The following is a 20,543-nucleotide window of genomic DNA, read 5'->3' on the forward strand; positions in this document are numbered from 1 at the left end:
AGTGGATAAAGTACCAGCGCTGGATTCAGAAGGACCTGAGTTCAAATCCAGCCTCAGACACTTGACACTTACTAGCTGTGTGACCCTGGGCAAGTCACTTAACCCTCATTGCCCTGCCCTCTCTCCCCCCAAAAAAGTCAGCAGAAGTTGACCCGAGAGGCACAGAAAGTTCCTAAGAATGAAATTCTGAAGTACAAATGGAAAGGACGTGTTTGCAAAGGGAATTCATTAACTAACTCAGATATTTTAAAGATAATAGAAAATGGAAACAAGGGCAGGTAACTGATAATATCAAGTATTATGGTCCTGTTGAACAAATATTCAGAACACTAAAGTCTGGAATGGGTTGAAGCTAGTGATGAATCCTACGGACCATGGAATGAACTTTATTTTTTTTAAGCTATGTTGGGGGAATGAGACAACTCACAGAGAGGATAGGATCATTTCTAGGGATGAACGGGATAATAATAATAATGGCAGCGAAAAGGAAGAACTATTCAACTTTTATTTTGCTTCTGTTGACAAAAAAGTTCACAATAATGGGAATAGACCAAACATAGTTAAAAGAGAGCTGAGACCCAAGATAAATGAGGAAATGATAACACAGTTTCCTTCAATAAGTTTGACTCATGAGACCCAGAAGAAGCACTCCCCACAGCACTGAGTCAGCAGACAGAATTGCCTCATCATTGTTAGTAATCTCTGAAATATGGTCGACAATGGGAGAGGGGCCACAGGCCTGGAGAAGGGCAAATGCTCTCTTGATTTTCAAAAAAAGGAGAAGGAATAGAGTTGGAGAACTGAATGTCAGCTTGACTTGGATTCCTGTCAAAAGGGATGTTCATGAGCATCTAGAAAGGACAGAGGCGATCACCACAGACCAACATGGCTTCATGGAGAACAGGCTATGCTGGGTGACCATTGCTTCCTTTTCTGCTGGGATTGCTAGACTGGCAGATAAGAGGAATGCCATTGTATACCAATGTTTCAGTAAGGCATTCAGCAGTCTCTCAGTGTCTTTGTGGATAAGAAAAAGGAATATGGGCTAGATGACAGTATAGTTGGGTGAGTTACAGTGGGTGGAATGACTGTGACCAGACTCAAAGAGCATCAGTTAATGAGCTAATATCAAATAGTGGGGGGGAGGCTTCTAGGACAGTGCCCCAGGGATCTATCTTTGGCCCTATGCTATTAAAGATAATTATTAACTAAGATGAAAGACTAGGCGGGGAGCTTATCAACATGGCCAATGACACAGAGCTGGCAGAGGTAGTTAATGTGCTAATGTACTGGATAAGAAGAGCCAAGATCTGCCCCCCAATCCCGAAGGCTAGAACAACATTGGACCGTATCTACCAAGATGGAATTTGATAAAGGTCAATGTAAAGTCTTTTTTGGGGGGCGGGGCATGAGGCAGTCAGGGTTAAGTGAGTTGCCCAGGGTCACACAGCTACTAAGTAAAGTGTCCAAGGCCAGATTTGGACTCAGCTCCTCCTGACTCCAGGGTCAGTCAGTGCTCTATCCACTGCGCCACCTAGCTGCCCCATTAATGTAAAATCTTATACTTGGATTAAAAACCAATTACCTGCCAAAGTGCAGGATGAGGGAAGGCGTGGCTGGTTAACAATTCATCTGAGAAAGATCTGGGGGTGTTAATGAACTGTCAGGGGAGTGACTAATGCAAGCCCAGGCTGTGTTAAGAGAGGGAGGAGGCTGTTCTGCTAGACCCTGGCCTGTTAAGACTCCAACCACAATACCACGTTCCATTCTGTGTGCTGTGATTCAGGGAGAACAGCAAGTCACTGAAGCGAGTCCATAGGAGGGCCCCCAGGAAGAAGAAGGGGCCAAAGAACAGGGCACCCAAGGACCATAGGAAGGAACCAGGGATGTGGAGCCTGAAAAGGGGCCTGCGGGACATGGTAGCTGGAGGACCAGCCAGGTGGGGCAGGGATGAGGCCTCTTCTTAGGCTCAGGGAGTAGGAGTGGGAGCAATGGGCTCAAGGTGGGGACAACTTTCCTTTTTTTTTTCTGGGGCAACGAGGGTTAAGTGACTTGCCCATGGTCACACAGCTACTAAGTGTCAAGTGTCTGTGGCTGGATTTGAATTCAGGTCCTCCTGAATCCAGGGCTGGTACTTTATCCACTGCCCCACTTACTTTCCTAATGTTAGGAGTGGTCTATAAGTGGAATTGGCAGCCTTGGGACAGGAGGGCTGCCTGCATCCTGGAGTGGAAGAGGGAAATAAACGGTAGAGAAGAGATTCTTTGTCAGGTAGAGGCTGGATTAATTGGCTCTGAACTCCCTTCCAAATCTGAGGCTTTGTGACTGGATGTTCTCCAAGGTCCCTTCCAGAGATGACAATCTACAATCTACGTTCTCTATTTTAAGGCTCTGAAATTCCGTGTTCTATATTCCAAGGTCCCTTAACTGCCTCTCTCCAGCGCTCCCTCTGCGCCTGTGCAATGGCCTCACTAGCTGACAGGGGGCAGCACAACTTTAGAAATGTTGGTGCTCAACCCGCCCTCCCCCACCCCCCACCCCCGCTCCAACCCTGGCCTAGCAGGGGCAGGGAGCAGCTGCTCCGGCTTCTCTGCAAAACTTGCCTGATTACAGCAGGGGCCCAGAGAGGCAAAGGGAACCACCAGCCCGGCTCATTCCCTATTACAGACAGGCTCTTCCCAACACGTCTGAACGTGCATCTCTTCCTCCTCCCGGTCCAGGGCAAGGTCTGAAAAGGGGGAAGGGGGAGGGGGGACCCCAGGGCAGAATGTGCTGCTGCAGGAGGAGGAGATGGAGCAACATGGAAGCAAAAAGGAGCTCTTCTCTGCTGGGAACGGGAGCTGATGAGAGAGAGACAAGGCAGCCAGCGGCCTGGCGGCTTGGGGAGCTTTATGCTATGGGTGGGTCACAGGGCCCTGTGCTGCCGGCTGGGGGAGGAGAGAGAAAAGCATCCATTCCCTGCAGTCGCTGTCAGTTTCAGCTTCTGCCTGCCCCCTCTCTGTCTCTGCATCTCTCTCTCTCTCTCTCTCTCTCTCTCCCTCCCTCTCTCTCTCTGTGTCTGTGTCTGTCTCTCTGCCTCTCTCCCTCTCTTTCTCTATCTCTCTGTGTCTGTGTCTGTGTCTGTCTCTGTTTCTGTCTATCTCTGACTCTCTTCTCCATCTCTGTCTTTCTCACCACTCCCTAACACTGCCCAGATCTTCCTCTTTCCCAGCTGGCTCAGGGTCCTGACTTAGGAGCTCCCCCGGTCACCTTCTCTCACCACCGTGGCGGGGTGACAGCCCCAGCGCCATTGTGGAGCCCCCGACTCTGCGTTCCCATGACCACCCTCGTGCAGGTCCCTGTTGCTGCCAACCTGGACTCCTGCCTGCACTTGCTCCCCAATGCGTCCTCCCAGCTCCATACTCAGCCCTTCCAAGCCACCCTGGCTGCCAAGTCTTCCTTGCTCACAGGTCTGATCAGGTCAATCTTTTGCTCAGAACCATTCAGTAGTTTCCTGTCCCTCCCAAGAAAAGCACAGGCTCCTTTGCATGGCATTCAAGGCCCTCTACAGTCTGTATCACTTCACCTTCCAGTTTCATCCGGTGTCCCTTTTTATACCTACTTTCTAGTTAAACTTGATGGTCTTCACTCCCCCCCCCTTCATTGGGCTGGTGGTCTTTTGTTTGGCTTTTGGCCACACTGCTCCTAATACCTGGAATGCCCTCTGTCCCTGCTCTCACTTACTGGACACCTCCCTACCCATCACCTAAAGCCGCAGCGCGCTGCCTCTTCCTCCAGGAAGTCCTTCCTGATCTCGGGCATTGGCAACAGCCTTCTGCTTTGGACCTCATATCACCCTGCGTTCATATTCTGATCCTCTTGAACGCACTGACATAATTTTGCATGCCAGAAGTCAGTGTGCTATTTTGGCAGGACACTTGGAGTTGGGAAAAACTCAGATCCTGACTCAGCCACTTATTATTGTGTGACCTTGAACAAATCATTTCACCTTTAAAAGCCTCAGTTTGTCTCCTCTCTCAAATGGGTCTAGTAATACTTGTGCTCTACCTATCTCACAGAAGCACTTTGTAAACCTTGAAGCGCAATATAAATGGGAGTTGTTACTTCTGTGTTATACCTCCCTACTAGACAGTAAGCTCTGGGAAGTGGAGTTCTGTCTAAACTTCCTATCGCTCCTAGCACCCTACATGGTATTCCGTCCAGAGGAGGTATTTAATCAATGTTGAACTGAGTTCTATCCCCACCCCAAAGTAGGCCAAACCAGGGGACCGAGGATCTAGAGGTTTAGATCACTGCTACCCCTTCCTCCCCTTAAGGAAAGACCTCACAGAACCAGCCTCATTGCCCTCTGTGACCTAAAAGAAAAGCAGGGTTCAGCCTGGCCCCCTTCTTCCCCCTCTCATCCTCCCCCATCTATTTTTCTCTTTTAGGGCAGAAAGGCTGACCCTGTGAGATGCCAAGTGAAGGGGGCACAGCAGCCAGCTGAGAAGATGGACTGAGGCTTTCAAGCCAAAGGGACCTCCTGGGGCTTGGCTTCACTTTTCTATCCCACTCCCTTTCCTTTGCAGGAGGAGAAGTCTTTTCACTCAGAATGTCTGTCCTTCCACATCCAGCCCCCAAATTAGAAGTCACACAGAGGAAAGGCCCCTAACTGCCCCCCTTCATCTCTCCTTCTCCACCCGCCCCAGAATCCATCTGTTTCTTCCATCCGCCAGGGCCCTTCCCCGCTCCTCCTTCCCTCCTCTTCCCTCGCATTCCACGGGGAAGTGTCTTGGTGTCTGTTTATGCAACTTGGACTGTCTGTGAGAGGAAGTAAGCCAAACTCCTGGTGGCTCTGAAGAGAGGCTTAGCTCATAACTCACTCCCCCCCTTCAGCTCTTGCTGCTCACCTTCTCAGCTGGGGGGCCAGGTGGGCCAGCTGGTCCTGCTTTGCCTGGGAATCCTGGGGGCCCCTATAAGAACAGAAGGGACTTTCTTCAGAGCGTGATCTCTCTAGGCGGCTCAGCTATGGTTCTCACAGCGACTGCTCACTTTGGAGACATTGCGCTTCCATCTTCTGGAGGCAGGAAACCCTCTGCCCCAGCCACCGAGAGCTTCCCTCATGCCCTCTCCCTAGGCCTCCCCCCGACTCTGCTTTAGACACCTCCTCTCCTCCTGCTCCTCCTCTCTATCAGGACAAATGCCCTTCTGCAACATGGTGCATCTCTTCCTGGTAGATTCAGTTCTGGCAGATGCTTTACTCACCGGAGGGCCTGGGAAGCCTGGCTGTCCCTGGAATCCCTGAGGAACAAAACAAGGAAGGGTGAGCTCCGGAAGGCAGGGCCCTCTCTGTGTGTGAGCGGCTGCCATGTGCAGGCCAGATTCGCTTTGTTCTGCATGGCCCCAGTGGAAGGCAGCTGAGTGATGAAGGGCAGGGACACTTCAGCTCCATGCAAATGAAGACTTGCCGATAATGAATAATAAGCTCTTACAGTTGAGGCTAGATGTTGGCTCACTTGGCAGGGATGCCACCAGCCCCTGCAAAGGCCCCAGCCAAAGGGAGATCTGGAGACCTGCTGGACAGGTCTTACATGGGCATACATTCTGTATTTCTCTGGCATTGTCTTCTGGAAGCAGATTTAGTACCCCAGACACTGTTTCCCGTGTCCCATCCCTTTCTCTGCTCCTCATCTTGCTACCAACACAGGGTAGGTGACAAAGGAGGCCAGGGGCATGGGGACACCCAGCCACAAAAAGGAATCAAGGCCCCATCACTCATGGGCACCAAACTCGGTGCCATCTCCTCCTTGGCCCATCAGAGAGAAGTCAAGGCATCTCTATTTGTTACCCCCACCTAGCCCCCTCCCCCCACATCCTTCACAAGAGAGAATATAAGGCCCCTGAGGGCCTATATCCCAGTACTTATATAGCACAGAGAAGGGGTTTAATAAATGCTGAGTGATTTCCCCTCTCCCCCTTCCTCTCCTAGAAACACACACTTGCCAGCATGAATTCACATGCACACTTTGTTCACATTCTCATACACACACACACACACACACACACACACACACACACACACACTCACATTCCTTCCCTTCCCACTCACCTGGTCTCCCTTCTCACCAGCACCACCTTGGGCTCCTCTTTCTCCTCGGGGACCCTGTCACCCACAGGAAACAAAGAAAAGTGGCACCTTGCCCCTCAGGCCCTCGAGCGGTCCCCAACCCAGAGAGGACTGTGCAGACAAGTCAGCATCTCCCCACCAGCCACCCTGAGACCCCTCCCACACTCACTGCAGGGCCCATGGGGCCTGGGAGACCTTCAGCTCCTGGTGGGCCCTAGAAATGGAGATAAAATCAATGAATAACCGTGTGATTGAAGGGTTGGGGTGGGGAAGTGTTTCTGCAGGATTGAGTGAGTCATGACTGTGCTGAACTTGAAGGATTTGGGTGGGGGGAGAGACACAGTGACCTTGTCTGACCTCTCTGAGGGTTGGTGGTGGCCAGGGCCTAGGGCCCTCTCAGGTAGAGGGAGAAGCCATGCTGATTCTGCTTGAATGAGGAAGGAAAACATGAACAGAGACCCTGCTTGCCTAACGGGAGAAACATGACAGCCCAGCAGGGCTGCAGGGTCGGGCTGGGGCGGGGGTGGGGTGGGGAGAGAGGCAGAGAAGCTGTTCCTAGGCTGTACAGGGAGGCCCAAGAAAAGAGAGGCAGGGGCAGCTAGGTGGCACAGTGGATAGAGCACTGGCCCTGGAGTCAGGAGGACCTGAGTTCAAATCCAGCCTCAGACACTTAACACGTACTAGCTGTGTGACCCTAGGCAAGTCACTTAACTCCAATTGCCTCACAAAAAAAAAAAAAAGAAAAAGAAAAGAGAGGCAACAACAAAACCCAAGTGATTAGTTTGCCGCTGTGAGAGCGGGGGCTTAGAGTGGTCGGGAGGCCCAGGAGGAGGTGAGACCCAGGGGCCACTGCAAAGTTGTCTCCTGCATTGCAGTGGCATGCTGGGTAGGGGGAGGGTGTGCACACACAGTGCTAAAGACCGGAGTGGGGCCTGTGACAGAGTAGAGACACTTCCCTGGGAGGTGGGATTGTAGGATCGATCATCCCATGTCAGAGCAGAAATACTCCAAGGCCCTACCGACAGGCAGGGAAGCTTGAGGCCCAACGAGGCCCCCAGCAAGGAAAGAGCAGAGCTGGGTCAGGCTTCTGATTCCCAAGTCAGGCTGGCTCCCCATGTCTCTTTTACAGATGGGGACCCACAGGAGACCATAAGGAGGCCGAGGCAGGGCCCAAAGCAGCTGACTCCGGGCTCAGGCCTCTTCCTACCAGCCTTTCCTTCTAGCCAGGTCTGCTTTGGGGGTAGGGGTGGGGAGCAGAGGGAAACAGGAGAGAGGGGTGAGAGGCACCTCTGTGTTGGAGGCAGGAGATCTGGCTGCAAGGCCTGGCTCTGGGCAGTAACCTGTGGGACCGAGCTGAATGCTTCACCTCTCCGGGTGAGGGAGTAGATTTCTCGCGGGATGGTAGACTGAAGAAAGCTTGACGGGCCCCGACAGGCTGTCTCAGTCCAAGCCCCTCGCTTTTCAGGCGAGGATCAGACATTTGGCAGGCAGCCACACTGAATGTGAGCGGCAGGAGCAGGATGCAGACAGGTCCTCGGAGCCCCAATCCAGAAGTCTTTTCCTACCCTATCCTGCTGCTCCTCTTTCACTTTCCACGATCCCTGGACTTTGAAACCCATCACCATTCTCCGCCCTGCTCCTTCCCAAACAGGCTGATTCCTCTAGGATACAGCTGGGGAGGCTGAGGGGGTGGCAGGAGGCGGGCAGGAGGTGCAAGGTCTCCCCTGTGCTAACCGCAAGAATGATCTTCCAGTGAATTGGGTGAAGGATCAACAAAGGCCTTCCAGGGCTGCTACTCACCGACTCTCCCTTCTCTCCAGCAGGACCTGTGTAGCCACGCTCTCCCTTGATGCCCTTGGCAAATAGATGGAAAACCCAAAATTAGTCCCGTGGCCCCTCACAGCTGCTAGAGGAGGGATGGAGAAGGCAGTGGGTGTACAGCCTGGTCCTGGAGCAGATGGTGTGGAAGAAGGCTGCTGGCGGGAGCGGGGAATGGGGGGGGCCGCTCCCTTGGCCCCAGCACAGAGCCATCCCCGTAACTGCTGGCCCTGTCAGGGGTGACCTTTGCTCCTCCTCCTCCCTCACATCCAATCAATGACCAAATCACTGTCACATCCACCTCTGTAACATCTGTGGCATCTGTCTCACTCCCTCAATGCCCATGGCCAGCATGGATCCCTACAGCCTGGCATTCAAGGCCCTTTGTGAAGAGTCTCCCTCAACAGGCCCTGAATTCTCCTGCCATGCTGTTCCTAATACTGGGAATGTCTTTTTTCCCCTGATGAACTGCTGCTCATCCTTTTTAAAACCGATTCAAATGCCCGCCACTCTGCTCTACAAACTGGCAGTAATGATCTTTTTCCCCCTGGGCCCCACGGAACATTATGAATGCATTCTCTCTAATGCCCTTATTACTGTTGATTAGCTCCAGGGGGCCAGGGATTGTGTCTTATCTAAACTTTGCAATTCTCCCAGCACAGAAGCATCCCTGCACTGCATAGGACAAGGACTTATGTGTTTGCTGAATGAACATATAGATGTTGAAAGCCTGCCCAGACTGGCAACCCAGCCAGATCACTGCAGTGAGAGGAGGAGATGGCCTGAAGTGATGCCCAGGATCCCTTGATGTGGGATGGGCAGCCTTCAGAAGGGCCCTCGGGATGTTGTGGAAGTGGGGTGTGATAGTGCACCCAACAGCCCTCCAAGTCCCAGCTGCCCCGGCATCAATAAGACCACGAAATGAAGTCTGTGTGTGGACAGTCGCAGGCAGAAGGGCAGGAGGGACACCAGTGGGAAGCAAGGTTAGGGAGGAAAGAGGGAGATTTGAGGCCATCACTCAGTGCAGGACCGGGATGCCCAAAGCTTCTGATGCCTGTCCTTTCCATAGCCCTCGGCCTAGCAGGAACCTATTCTCCTTAACCTCCCCCTGTCAGTCCTCCAGGCAGCCTATGCTCGTGTGGCTTTGAAGTGACTCCCCTCTCCAGCTTACTCACAGGCAGTCCTGGAGGTCCCATGGCTCCTGGGTAGCCTGGTTGTCCTGGTGGGCCCTGCAAGGGAAAGCAGAGATGATGCAGCAACTTCCCAAATCCAGGCTCAGCTTGGAATTTGTGGCTGCCAAAGGCCGTGCCAAAACCTAAGGCTTTGGCAGCCTGTTGGCATCAGCACACCGAGCCACTGGCCCAGCTCCCCCAGACCCAGGCTTCGGGCTCAGTATTCCTGCCTCCATCCTGGTCCTCCTGGACATTAAACTCTGTCTCTGCCCATGCCCACCCCGCCAGCCTGCCTGGCAGCAGGACTTAATTAACAGGACTCAGTAGCAAGTTCCAGATTGGCTCTATCCTTGGGAACTGGGTTGGAGACAGCTCTGGGTGGGTGGAGGAGGAGGTTGGAAGTAGAATTCTGGGGTGGAGGAAAAAGACAAGGGCAGTGGGGAGGTAGAGCCTCCAAGGTGTGTGGAGAGAAAAAGCTTGTGAGGCCAGGGAACCTGCCGCTTCCAATTGAGAAGCCATGTGAAAAGCAGCCCCTGAGAGAGCCAGGATGGAGAGATTTGGCCTGAAGCCACCTCCCCCGCCCCCCCATCCCCCTGCCCCATGGCTGCTCTCTTACCTCTGCTCCTGCCAAGCCCTACTGGTTCCTGTCCGAAGCCATCTTGCAGGCAGTCACTTCCACTATCCCTCAGTCCCTCCTCCATCGGATATCTTCTTTCCTCGATGGATCCCTTCTTACTACCTCCCTCCTGTCCCTTAGTCCCTACCCAGCTCCAGTCCCTCCTTTCCCCTCACCTTAGCTCACTGGTCTGAGTGGAAGCTGACCCTAATAATGAGTCCCTTGTATGTGGTTATGAGCCACAGGACCGTCTGTTACCCTGCACGTGGTATGATGTGGATAGGGAGGCTGCCACAGCTCGGTGCCAATGGCCATTTTTTTTCTTGGACCCATAACGGTGGGTCCCCTGCCCTGCTCCCAGAGGCTCTGCGCCGGATAAGTTACATCCTTTGAAGCTGGGGACTCAGAATTGGAGCTGGAGGGGACTCCAGAGGCCGTCCCTCTCCATCCCAGACAAATGGGTCATCCAGCCTCCGACGATGGGAGAAGACAGCCGCCTATTCCACATCAAGCTCAAATTTGCCATGTTGCAACTTTCACCAGTTGCTTTAGTTCTGTCCTTTGGGGCCAAGCAAAACAAGCCTAAAACTTCTGCCACATTGGCAGCCCTCTTAACTATTTGAAAGCATAGTACCCCTCCCTCCTTTCTTCTCCAGGCTAAACATTCTTGGTTCTTTAAACAAAGGCTCCTGAGGCCTGGCTCCCAGGCCTGGCTGCCCTATGACCTGGGCTCCCTGACTCTGGTTTGTCAGTGTCTGTCCTAAAGTGATGCATCTAAAGCCAGACTTTCTCACTTCCAGATGTGCTCTGACCAAGGCTCTGGACGCTATTGGTCTATTGATGCAGCCGAGGCAACATTAGCTGTTTCTGGCTTCCGCTTTAGGAGTGTCTTATACTGACTCTGCATGCCTGCTCTGCCCCATCTTCTTTCCATGCCTGCCCACCATTGCTTTGGCCACTGTGCTGGACCTCCAGAGATCATGCCCTGGAGGAGTGAGCCAGCCAGAGGAGGGAGGACACACTGTCCTGACAGGCCAAGGATTAAGCACAAGCTCATATAGGGCCTCGAGTTTAGGCTGTAACCAGGATCTCCTCCCCTGCCCTCCCGTGCCTCAATCAAGCCTGCCATTGCTTCAGGACAGTGTCAGTCGGCCACCCCAGGGCTCCATTCTCCCTCCCCGGGGTTTCTCTGACCACCACACTGCTCTCTGGGCCTTCTTTCACACTGGAATGTAAGCTCTCTGAAAGCAGGGACTGCCGGCTCTCTTTTGCATTTGCGTCTCCAGCACTAAGTATGGTGCTTGGCATAACGGAGGACTTAGTCATCCATTTATTCATTCACCAAGACTTCCAAGTCTCTTCCTCTCAAAGTGCTTCCTAGACACATTTTCCCCTTCCTACATTTGGGAAGTTGCTTTTGTGACCCTCCCCAGTATAGAACTAGACGCTTGCTCCTATTCTTTTTTTTTCTTTTTGTGGGGCAATGAGGGGTTAAATGACTTGCCCAGGGTCACACAGCCAGTAAGTATCAAGTGTCTGAGGCCAAATTTGAACTCAGGTCCTCCTGAAACCAGGGCCAGGGCCAGGGCTTTATCCACTGTGTCACTTAGCTGCCCCCTCCTGTTAAATTCTATCTCACTTCATCTGGCCTATCGTTTCAGTCTCTCAGAACCTTTTTGTTCACCAATGATGTCATCCAATGTGTTAGTTTCCCCTCTCTGCTTTGAGTCACTCACCAAGTTGACACACACATGCCATCAACTGCTATTTTACTGAGTCATGCTGATGGGCCGTCAAGGCCAAGCATTCCCTTCTCCATTTTGGCCGCCTGCCTGGTGTCCCCAATACCATGCAGGATGCTGCACCCCTCTTAACTTACCGGCTCCCCCTTGTCTCCTGTCAGCCCTGTGAGACCACGTTCTCCCTGGAGACCCTTAGAAAAGAAGAATATAAGTTACTGGGGAGGGGCTCTTCCTCCCTCCCTTCCCCCCAATATCACCTCTCGCCCCCTCCCATTCCTCTGCCCATGGCTCATGCTGGCGTGTGCCTGGGACTAATCCACTGACACCCACCTGTCATTGGTGGGTCCCCTCTGAGACTTGAGCCTGCCCCTCCCATTACCAAGCCCAGGGTCAGAATGGCGGTGAGCTTGGTTCTATACCGTGTTGTCTGGTCAGGAAGGGGTGACCTAGTTTTATAACCACCAAATGGAAGCTGTTGGGGACTGCAAGGCCAAGCATCTGTTGCTTCCTGACACATCTGTCTCCTACAATTATACTCCACAGGCTGTCAACCCTGTCTGTTCTTAATATGGATGGCTCAGGTCCAGACCCTGGGAGATCTGTGATAATGGGAGAGGTGGGAAAGTCCAATGCAAGGAGCAACGGGCTGAGAGTCAGGAGGGCTGGGGCCAAGCTTTGCTGATGACTGTATGTGTGATCCTAGGCAACTCATTTCAACTCTACAGGTCTTTGTCTTCACAGTTATCAAATGGGGAGATTCACTTGCTTCCTACCTCACAGGGTTGTTTGTAAGCTATAAAGTATCATAGAAAAAGAAACTGTTCTCAGTGGTGGGGGCGGAGGAACTGAAGAAATTCAAAAACGTGGAGGGTCAGTCCAAAGTCCCATGTAGCCCAAACGTTTCAATCTTAAGGTTGTTGGGCCTGTGTGAGTTTACCCTTCTCTTCTTGGTGCCATGACCTTAGGGATGGGAGGGAGGAGATAACGGTCCAAATGTGAGGAACAGGGAGGAGGGGGCTGAAGACATTCTAGGTGGAAGCATCAGCCCTTTTTTGTCCAGAGGGTCCTTCTGCCCCACTCCCCAACACCTGACCTCTCCCCAAAACAAATATACCCAACAAGTCATCATTAGGGGGAATACTTTTCTCCCCAAGTGATTGACTTTCAAATATCCTGGGGAGCAGTGAACCCCAATAATATATGCCCAGAGAAATGGAGTACAAGGGCGTGCCCCCCCAGAGGGGGAGCCTTCAGTAGTATAGTTCTCTCAACTGTCTGCAGAGTTTTGCCTTAGAGGTTTGAATAATTAGAGAAATATTAATTGCTCATGGGTAGACAGGGCCAATATAATAAAAATGACTCAAGCAAGATACCCGCCCGACAAAGAAGTGCCTATTAGAAGCATTCTCCTCCAGAGGGATGATTCTCATCAAGGAGCTCCCCTTAAGGAAGTGATCATCACTGATCATCCCTTCAGATGACTGAGTGACTTGAAGCTCATTCGTCCCCTGGCTAAGTGGCCGCAAGTGGCACACCTCCCCCATCCAGATGAGTGACTGTCAGCAGCACACTCCATCACTCCTGTCACCCTGTGCCCAGTACTTACCAGTCCCATCCCCCAATACCCTGGGCACCTCCACTTTCAGGGCAAGGGCAAGGGCAAGATAGGAGTGCTCCCTTGGGAGCAATACCTGACACTTTTCAAGGGGAGGAGGGATGGTGAAATGGAAAACAAAAGCCTGTTTCTTCCCAACCCAACTCTGCCAAGTGCATTGTCTTGGATCACTGAAGGTGAGGAGCCCCATGCGGCTTCCTCTCCCACTCCGCCCCTTCTCTGTCCCCTTCTCTCCCTCCCACCTGTGTCCCAAGGTGCCCACACATCTCCCCGCGGCAGGAGGACGACACAGCACGGATGGACTGGCGGACAAATGGACGGGCCCTTCACCCAAGCAAGCAGAAAGACACGAGGTGGAAGCAAGGGAACTTCTCACCAGGGACGAAGACACAGAGGCAGATGGCACCGCACCAAGGGGGAGGCGCCCCGCTCCCACACTCCCCTCCCAACTCTCTGGGTGGCAGAGTGGGGAAGAGGAAAGAGGGGGCTACCCCGGAGTAATGCAGTGGAGCTGTGTGGACTTGGACAAGCGCAGGTCGGGTTAGCATCTGTGACTGACAGGCAGGGAGGGGCTCAAACACGTGGGGCTGACGGAGGCAGAGCAATTAACGACACCTGGCAGGTGTGCCAGGTGTGGGGAGGGCACGTCCCGGCAATTTTCCAGAAATCCAATGGGTTTGTCACCCCAAACCTGATACCATGCCAGGAAAGGGGGTGAAGAAGAAGAAGAGGGGAGGGAGGAGTGCCAGGTAAGAGGAGATAGGCAGGGTACCAATGGCATCTGCTCGGGACCACAGGAAAGGTCAAAATTGCCGGGGGGCCACTGGGCAGCCCAATTGTCCAGCACGGCACTGAGTCTGTGCCAGCTTGCAACAAGAAACCTGGTAGCTCTGGCATCTCTGCCAGACTCCTGTAAGCCCCCTAAAAAGCACCTGCAACAAAGATATCCAGACCAAAGGAGGAAGAAAACAAGATGGGAGGGAGGGGAAGAGTGAGTAGGGAAAGATGGCTTCCATGGAGTGGGCCAATGGATGGGTCAGGAGGTGAGAATTCAGGGGGATGGGCGGGGAAAGGAGGCGAGGTGGCATGAAGAGGAGGATGAAAAAGAGATGATAGAGAACCCATTCAAGAAGAAACCACGGAGCTGGAAACGTCCCTGCAAGGCCAGAGAACTTCCCGATCAGAGATGGGCACCCACAGTCGTTAGCTACTGTGCCTGGAGTGGAGCAACAAGAAACACGGGGTGTGGTGGGGTGGGGTGGGGTAAGCAGAGGGGGTGGCGGGATGCGTGCAGCTCTAAATTCTTACAGGCAATCCGGGGGAGCCAACAGCGCCAGGAAAACCTGGGGGGCCCTGAGGGGAAAAACAGGTGTGTCACATCTCACAGAGCACAGTAACCTGGGGGCACGAGGAGAGACAATGAGGCCCAAGCCACGTTCTGGGACGGCTGGACAACAGAGACCCTGAGGAGTCTGGGGCTGAGCAGTAACTCCAGGGGTCACTCTGTTCATCTTCGGCCAAGATGACCCAGAAGTGCTTCCTCTCCTTGCCGCTGAAGCCTGTTCCCTTGGCCCCATCCATGGTGGCAGTCAAGAGTAGCTGTCTGCCCACCTTTTGTCTTCTGAAAAGCCGCGTGTCCTCCCACAAGCCTTCTCTCATCCAACCTAAGGGCCTTCACGTGGCTCATCGGGCCTCAAAAAATGAGGCCACTGGACTTGGAGGTGGATGCCCTGGGTTCAGATGCTCGATCTGCTGCTCACTACCCATGTGCCTCTGGGCTGGGGGTTCACCCCTCTAGGCATAAGTGGATGATCTCCAAGGACCCTGCCAGCCCTAATTCCTATGATGGGTCACCAAGACCACCAGCCAAAGAGCCCGTGCTTTCATTCCACCCCATAGGGGTGGTTCTCACAAAGTAGGGGCAGGGGGTACGGCATGCTGTGGAAGGCCCCAGTACTAAGAGGGCCCAGCTCCTAGCCTAGCTGAGCACCAAGAAGCAAAGCTGACACACAACCCCAGGAAGATGAATGGGTCTTCCTGGGGGCATTCTGAGGAGCCAGGCTCCCTGCCTGCCAAAGACAGTGGGACATGGATTTGGGCTGTCCACTCCCCCATCCTCCGAAGCGCCCTTAGCGCCCGAGTTCAGGCGCCCCAAACAGATGACTGGAGACACTTACAATGGGCCCCGGGAGCCCTGGAGAGCCTCTCATACCAGGCGGACCCTGCAAAAGAAGTAAAAAAAAAAAGGCAGGGTCAGAAGACAGCTCCCACACTATCTGGCTCTCCCAGGGAAAGTAAACAGAGACAGTACTGATGTCAACACAGGATTTCGCTAAGCCCAGTGGACTCTAATGTCATTACTGACTTGAAAGGAAGATTGGCCGGGGATAATCTGCCTGCCTATAATTGAAGAGTTGGCTTTGATGGTAATAAAGAAAGGACCTGCCTCCCCCATCCCTTGAAGCCTTGAAGTTGGGAGATGCGGCAGATGACAAGTCTCTGATCCCTGATTTGGACCTGGAGACAGGAGGCCTTTGTCTGAATCCAGACTCTGTTAGTGGCTGGTTGTGTGACCCTGGGCAGGTCACTTCTCTGGGCCCCAGTTTCTTCTATAAAAATGAGGTAGCTCAGCCTGTATTATCTTGGAGGCTCCTATCAATTTTAACATCCAATGGTCTCGGAGTCAAGAAAAGTGGCAGCACCAGGTAGACCAGAAGAATCAGGACCCACAAAGCCTGGTTTTGAATCCAGGTGCTAACACTTTAGGGCTGTGTGGCAGTGGGCAGGTCACTACCCTCTCTGAGCCTTTTCTATAATGGGGGTGGGGCAATGAGGGTTAAGTGACTTGCCCAGGGTCTCCCTTGCCTATTTTATAATGTTACGAGGAATGGGCTTTGTAAACTTCCACACATCATAGAAATGAGAGTGGCTGGCATGGATTGTATGATTATTATTGGGATCACTATCATTACCTCTTCTCCTCTCTGTCCTGGCAATCCTGGAGGGCCAGGCTGGCCTGGGCTCCCAGCGCATCCTGGGTCCCCGTCTGCGTCTCCCTGGGGAGGGAACAGAGACACAGAGAATGGAGAGTCCCGACAGTCACCCAGAGAACTCCCAGAAAGAAGAGTAGAGGAGCCACGGCCGGGGGCGCCCCCAGCAAGAGGTAAATGAAGCTTTACTCACTCGGGCCTCCTCGGCTCGCGGGCGGTCCCGGTCTAGGAAGCACTGGGGAAGGAAATCTGAGGCATTAGTTGGGGGAGTAGGGGCAGAGGGCTTTCTAGCCACAGCAGCAGGCAGTCTGAGGCACAGTCTCTTACCCGGGCGCAGTTGTCAGTGCCTGGAACACCAGGGGTGCCCTGGTCACCCTTCTCTCCTTTCAACAGGCCGGGGGCTGGAAGGTCTGTCTGAGCCTGGACACAGTCCCCACAGATGTTCTAGGCCAGGGAGAGGAGAGGAAGGCAATGGGGCCATCAGCAGCCGAGACCATGGCTATACCTTCCCCCAGGTCGAGACCCAGGGTATCCTCTGCCAGGCACAGCCTCAAGTCTCTGATCTTCTGGTGCCACCCTCCCCCAAAGACACACATGGACAGAAGGAAAGGCAGGCACGCAGACGCATGATAGACAGGCAGACACACACACTATGCCCGGGTCCTGCTATGGCATGGATCCAGGCATGGATGCTGGTTTCTCTCAGCCCTGGGGGGCTTCAGGTGGGGATGGAGGTGTGGGAATGGGCAGAAAAGGAAGCTCTATCCATGCAGAACCCCAAATCCTTTGCCAGGATGGCAAGGCTAGGCCCGGGGCTAGGGCCAGAGCCCAGGTCCCACTGGCCATTCCCCTGCTCCTGTGGACAACCACCAGCCCCACCCACAAGGCAATGGCCTGCAGATTGTCTTTGGGAGCTCTCCCGTGGGCGCTGCCTGTTCCACTTCACCAAGCGAGCCAGCCATGCATACAACGAACATCCCGATTGGTGCTGCTGCGAGCGAGTAAAGCTCACTGCTGGGAAGTTCTTTCATGTGTCTGACCTAAGTCCACCTTGTGAACCCTAAGCACCACCCTTTGGGGGTGCCTGAGGACCACCCACATGCAGCCTGTTAAGAACGACCACGCTGCTTCTCTGGCTTCTCTTCCCTAGAGAGGCATCCGTTCATTGAAACTTGTTCATCTGAATCTGCCCAGAAGTCTCCATTAAGAAGTCAATAAGATGAATGTCAACTTTGCATTTCGTTCTTTAAAAAAAACACCTCATTGCCTAAGTACAGGAAGGGGAGGGGGAAGAGGACAGAGCCAGAGAGCAGCTCATTGAGAGATGATTGACCACAAACTGAATAGGAGCTGAGGGTGACAACTGCTCCAAAGACTAACACAGCCTCATAGATTACAGGACATCTGGGAGGGCTCCTGGGACCTGGTCTAGGGAAGGCCCCTTTGCACCATCTCAGAGCTGGGAGGGCCCTCAGTGGTCATCTACCCAGATCACACCAAGTAAGACTCTCCTTTCCAACTTCCCAGCTGAGTGGCCCTCTAGCCTCTGCTCGGAGGCACCGCGGCTCCAGCCCACTTTGGGATCGCTCCCACTGGTCAGAAGGAAGTCGTTCATGACACAGAGCCTAAATAGACCTTTTCACTTTCCAGTCCTCTGGAGCCAAGCATAACTAGTCTAGGACCCCCTACCCCCACCCCCAACACACACACACACACACACACACACTCTCTCTCCCCTAGCCCCCAGGGTCTTCTCCTCTCCCAGATAAACATCCCTAGTTCCTTCGGTCCACATGCCCAGGGCATGATGTCGAGGCCCCTCACCATTCCTCCCCTTAGAACCCAGAACATGGAACGTCAGAGCTGAGAAGCCGTTAGAGCAGAGAGCACAGACTTCAGGAGCTGGAAGGCTGCTTAGAGCTGTCTGCTCCCACCCCCTCATCTTGTACCTTGGGCTGCTTTCATAGCTGTCTCATGAATCATCGCTTTATACATGCTCCAAGTTAGAAGAGGCCTCGGGGTCGTCTAGTCCAGTTTGTACTTGAAGCATGAATGCCCTCAATGTGACTAAGGCTGCCCATGATCCCAACACATAGGGGAGGTCTGGGCAGAATGGCACCTCCTCTGCTATCGGTGGGTCTTGCACACAGGCCCCCATAGTTTTCCTTATGGGGGTCTTAGGTCACAAGCTTCCCCAGAGCTCTCTGTCTGCATCCGCCAGGCTGTTAGGTATCTCTTAAAGATCTGAGAGCACCCCATGGGCCTCCCTTGCCTTCACACTCCCACCCCTTCCACCCCGCCCCATTCAAGTTCTTACCTTCAAAATGTGTCTTTCAGCCTCTGCCGATAGGGGTCCCTGCAGGGGAGACAGAGACACGGGGGCTCAGGGCCAGGCTGGTGGGAGGGAGGCAGGGAAGAGTTGGGAGGGATTGAGAGGAGAAATAGTGGAAAACAGAAAGTGGCTCCCAGCCCTCTGAGCCTTCTTCCCCAGCACTTGATCCAGATGGGACTGAGGGAATTAAAAATCAGAGACAGCCCCACATTGAGAGACGGAGAAAGAAAAACATGCAAAGAGAGAACAGATCCCAACAGCTCAGCTCTGGGGTGGGTGGAGGGATGGAGGTGGAGCAAAGAGCAGGAGTCTTAGACTTACCAAATCTCCGGCTGGCCCAGGTAGTCCCGGCAAACCATTGTGTCCAGGTATTCCCTAGAGCCAAGGATAAAAGGGGCACATTAAGCCCTAGAGTTGAGGTTAGAGCACATGGGTTGTATCAATGATTAGTTGTGTGACCTTGGACAAGTCAATTCCCCTTTTTGAGCCCCAGTTTTCCCACCCGTAAAAGGGGGATAATTGCCTCCTTTGGAGGTCTGTGGTGAAGAACACATTTTGTAAATCTGTTAGTCCAACAGAAATGGGAATTGGAGGGAATTTAAATAGTATATGTTTCTCTTCCAGCGCCCTGGTTTCCCTGCTTCAGGTTCCCTCCCCCCTTCCTCTCTTTCCTTCTTTCCTTCCTTCTTCCCTTCCTTTCCTCCTTTCACTTCTTCATTCTTTCCTTCCCTTCCTTCCTTCTCTATTCCCTCCTTTCTTCCCCATTTCTTTCTCTTCTTCCTTCTTTCTCTTCCCTTTCTTCCCTACTTCTTTTTCTTCTTTCTTTCCCTCCTTCCTTCCTTCCTTTATTCCCTCACTTCCTTTCTCCCTCCCTCCCTCGCTCCCTCCCTTCCTTTCTTCCTCTCACTCTTTCTTTCCTTCTCTCCCCTCCCTCCCTGCTCAGCCTCCTCTCTGTCTCTGTCTCCTCTTCCCTTCCCCTCACTACTTTTATTCCTAGGCAGAGCCCAGAGTCCAGGGGAGTTTCCATTTTTCTTTTCTTTTTCTTTTTTTTAAAACCACAGCCCAATCCAACCTTGGGGACCTCAGGAAGGGCTGCTGCTGCACATCTTCATTCTTGGCATAGGCCTAGCTTCTGAGAATCTCCCAATACTTGGCAGGTAGACATGTGGTGGCCCAGGCAGACACAGGCAGAGATCACTTCATTCACTCCCTCACTTATTTATCCTTTTTTTCATTCATTCATTCATTCATTCATTCATTCATTCATTCATTCATTCATTCAACACTTATTAAGTGCTGATTATGTGCTGGACACTATGAAGCCCTGGAAAAAATATGCCTGTTTTGAAAAGACAGAGTCTTTGCCCTTGAGAAATTCACACTCTAGTAAGGAAGAACAATTCAAAATAAAGTACCTTCTTGATAGCATAGCCCTGTGAGGGAGGGAGTACAAGTATTTTCCTCATTTGACAGATGAAGAAACTGAGGCTCCAAGAGCTGAAATGGCTCACTTGGGATCACTTGGCTCATGGGAGGCAGTGGGGTAGACAGTAGAGACCTGGGACACCCCAATTCAGGGATTTCACACCAGACTCTTGTCCCTCTGATCCCAGAGAAATTTAGATCTGGCAGAGATTCATGACCTCAAACCTCTCCTCTTGCTAAGGAGCAAACTGAGGTCTGGAGAGGTGAGAAATGGCTTGCCAAAGGTCATGCTGGAAGTAACTGTCAGAACCAGGATTCAAACCCAGGTCTTAGGACCACCCACTAGGCTGCCCTGCCTCTTTTTTTTTTTTTTTTGGTGAGGCAATTGGGGTTAAGTGACTTGCCCAGGGTCACACAACTAATAAGTGTCAAGTGTCTGAGGCAAGATTTGAACTCAAGTCCTCCTGACTCCAGGGCCAGTGCTCTATCCACTGCGCCACCTAGCTGCCTCACCACCCTGCCTCTTGCATCTCCATTGCTGCAGGGACTGGAAGCCCAGCAAGGACCAGGGAGGGATGGATGTGTAATGGGACATTCAGTGACATACAAAGAAACTGTTCATCATTCAAACCAGCTTCATTTTCTTTGGCCTCTCACAATGTTTGACATTCTTGATCGTCTGATTCCCCACTTCCTTTTAAAAACTCTCTTCCTGGGATTCCTGAGG

At 52.8% G+C, this 20,543-nt stretch overlaps 1 protein-coding gene across 1 annotated transcript in view; it reads right to left on the bottom strand.

Moving 5' to 3' along the window:
- COL16A1 (collagen type XVI alpha 1 chain) overlaps positions 1-20,543 on the bottom strand; it is a 73,174-nt gene that overhangs the window by 13,176 nt on the left and 39,455 nt on the right. Inside the window, exons 44-57 of the mRNA XM_043998026.1 lie at positions 18,713-18,766; positions 18,377-18,415; positions 16,387-16,503; positions 16,253-16,294; positions 16,042-16,125; positions 15,247-15,291; positions 14,378-14,422; positions 11,592-11,645; positions 9,100-9,153; positions 7,907-7,960; positions 6,276-6,320; positions 6,089-6,142; positions 5,245-5,280; positions 4,890-4,952 (exon numbers count right to left, since the gene is read on the bottom strand). Coding sequence (XP_043853961.1) covers positions 4,890-4,952; positions 5,245-5,280; positions 6,089-6,142; positions 6,276-6,320; positions 7,907-7,960; positions 9,100-9,153; positions 11,592-11,645; positions 14,378-14,422; positions 15,247-15,291; positions 16,042-16,125; positions 16,253-16,294; positions 16,387-16,503; positions 18,377-18,415; positions 18,713-18,766 — 786 coding nt within the window. The remainder of the gene's footprint in view (positions 1-4,889; positions 4,953-5,244; positions 5,281-6,088; positions 6,143-6,275; positions 6,321-7,906; positions 7,961-9,099; positions 9,154-11,591; positions 11,646-14,377; positions 14,423-15,246; positions 15,292-16,041; positions 16,126-16,252; positions 16,295-16,386; positions 16,504-18,376; positions 18,416-18,712; positions 18,767-20,543) is intronic.

This window comes from Dromiciops gliroides, chromosome 3 (assembly GCF_019393635.1).
Source record: "Dromiciops gliroides isolate mDroGli1 chromosome 3, mDroGli1.pri, whole genome shotgun sequence".
Taxonomy (NCBI): domain Eukaryota; kingdom Metazoa; phylum Chordata; class Mammalia; order Microbiotheria; family Microbiotheriidae; genus Dromiciops; species Dromiciops gliroides.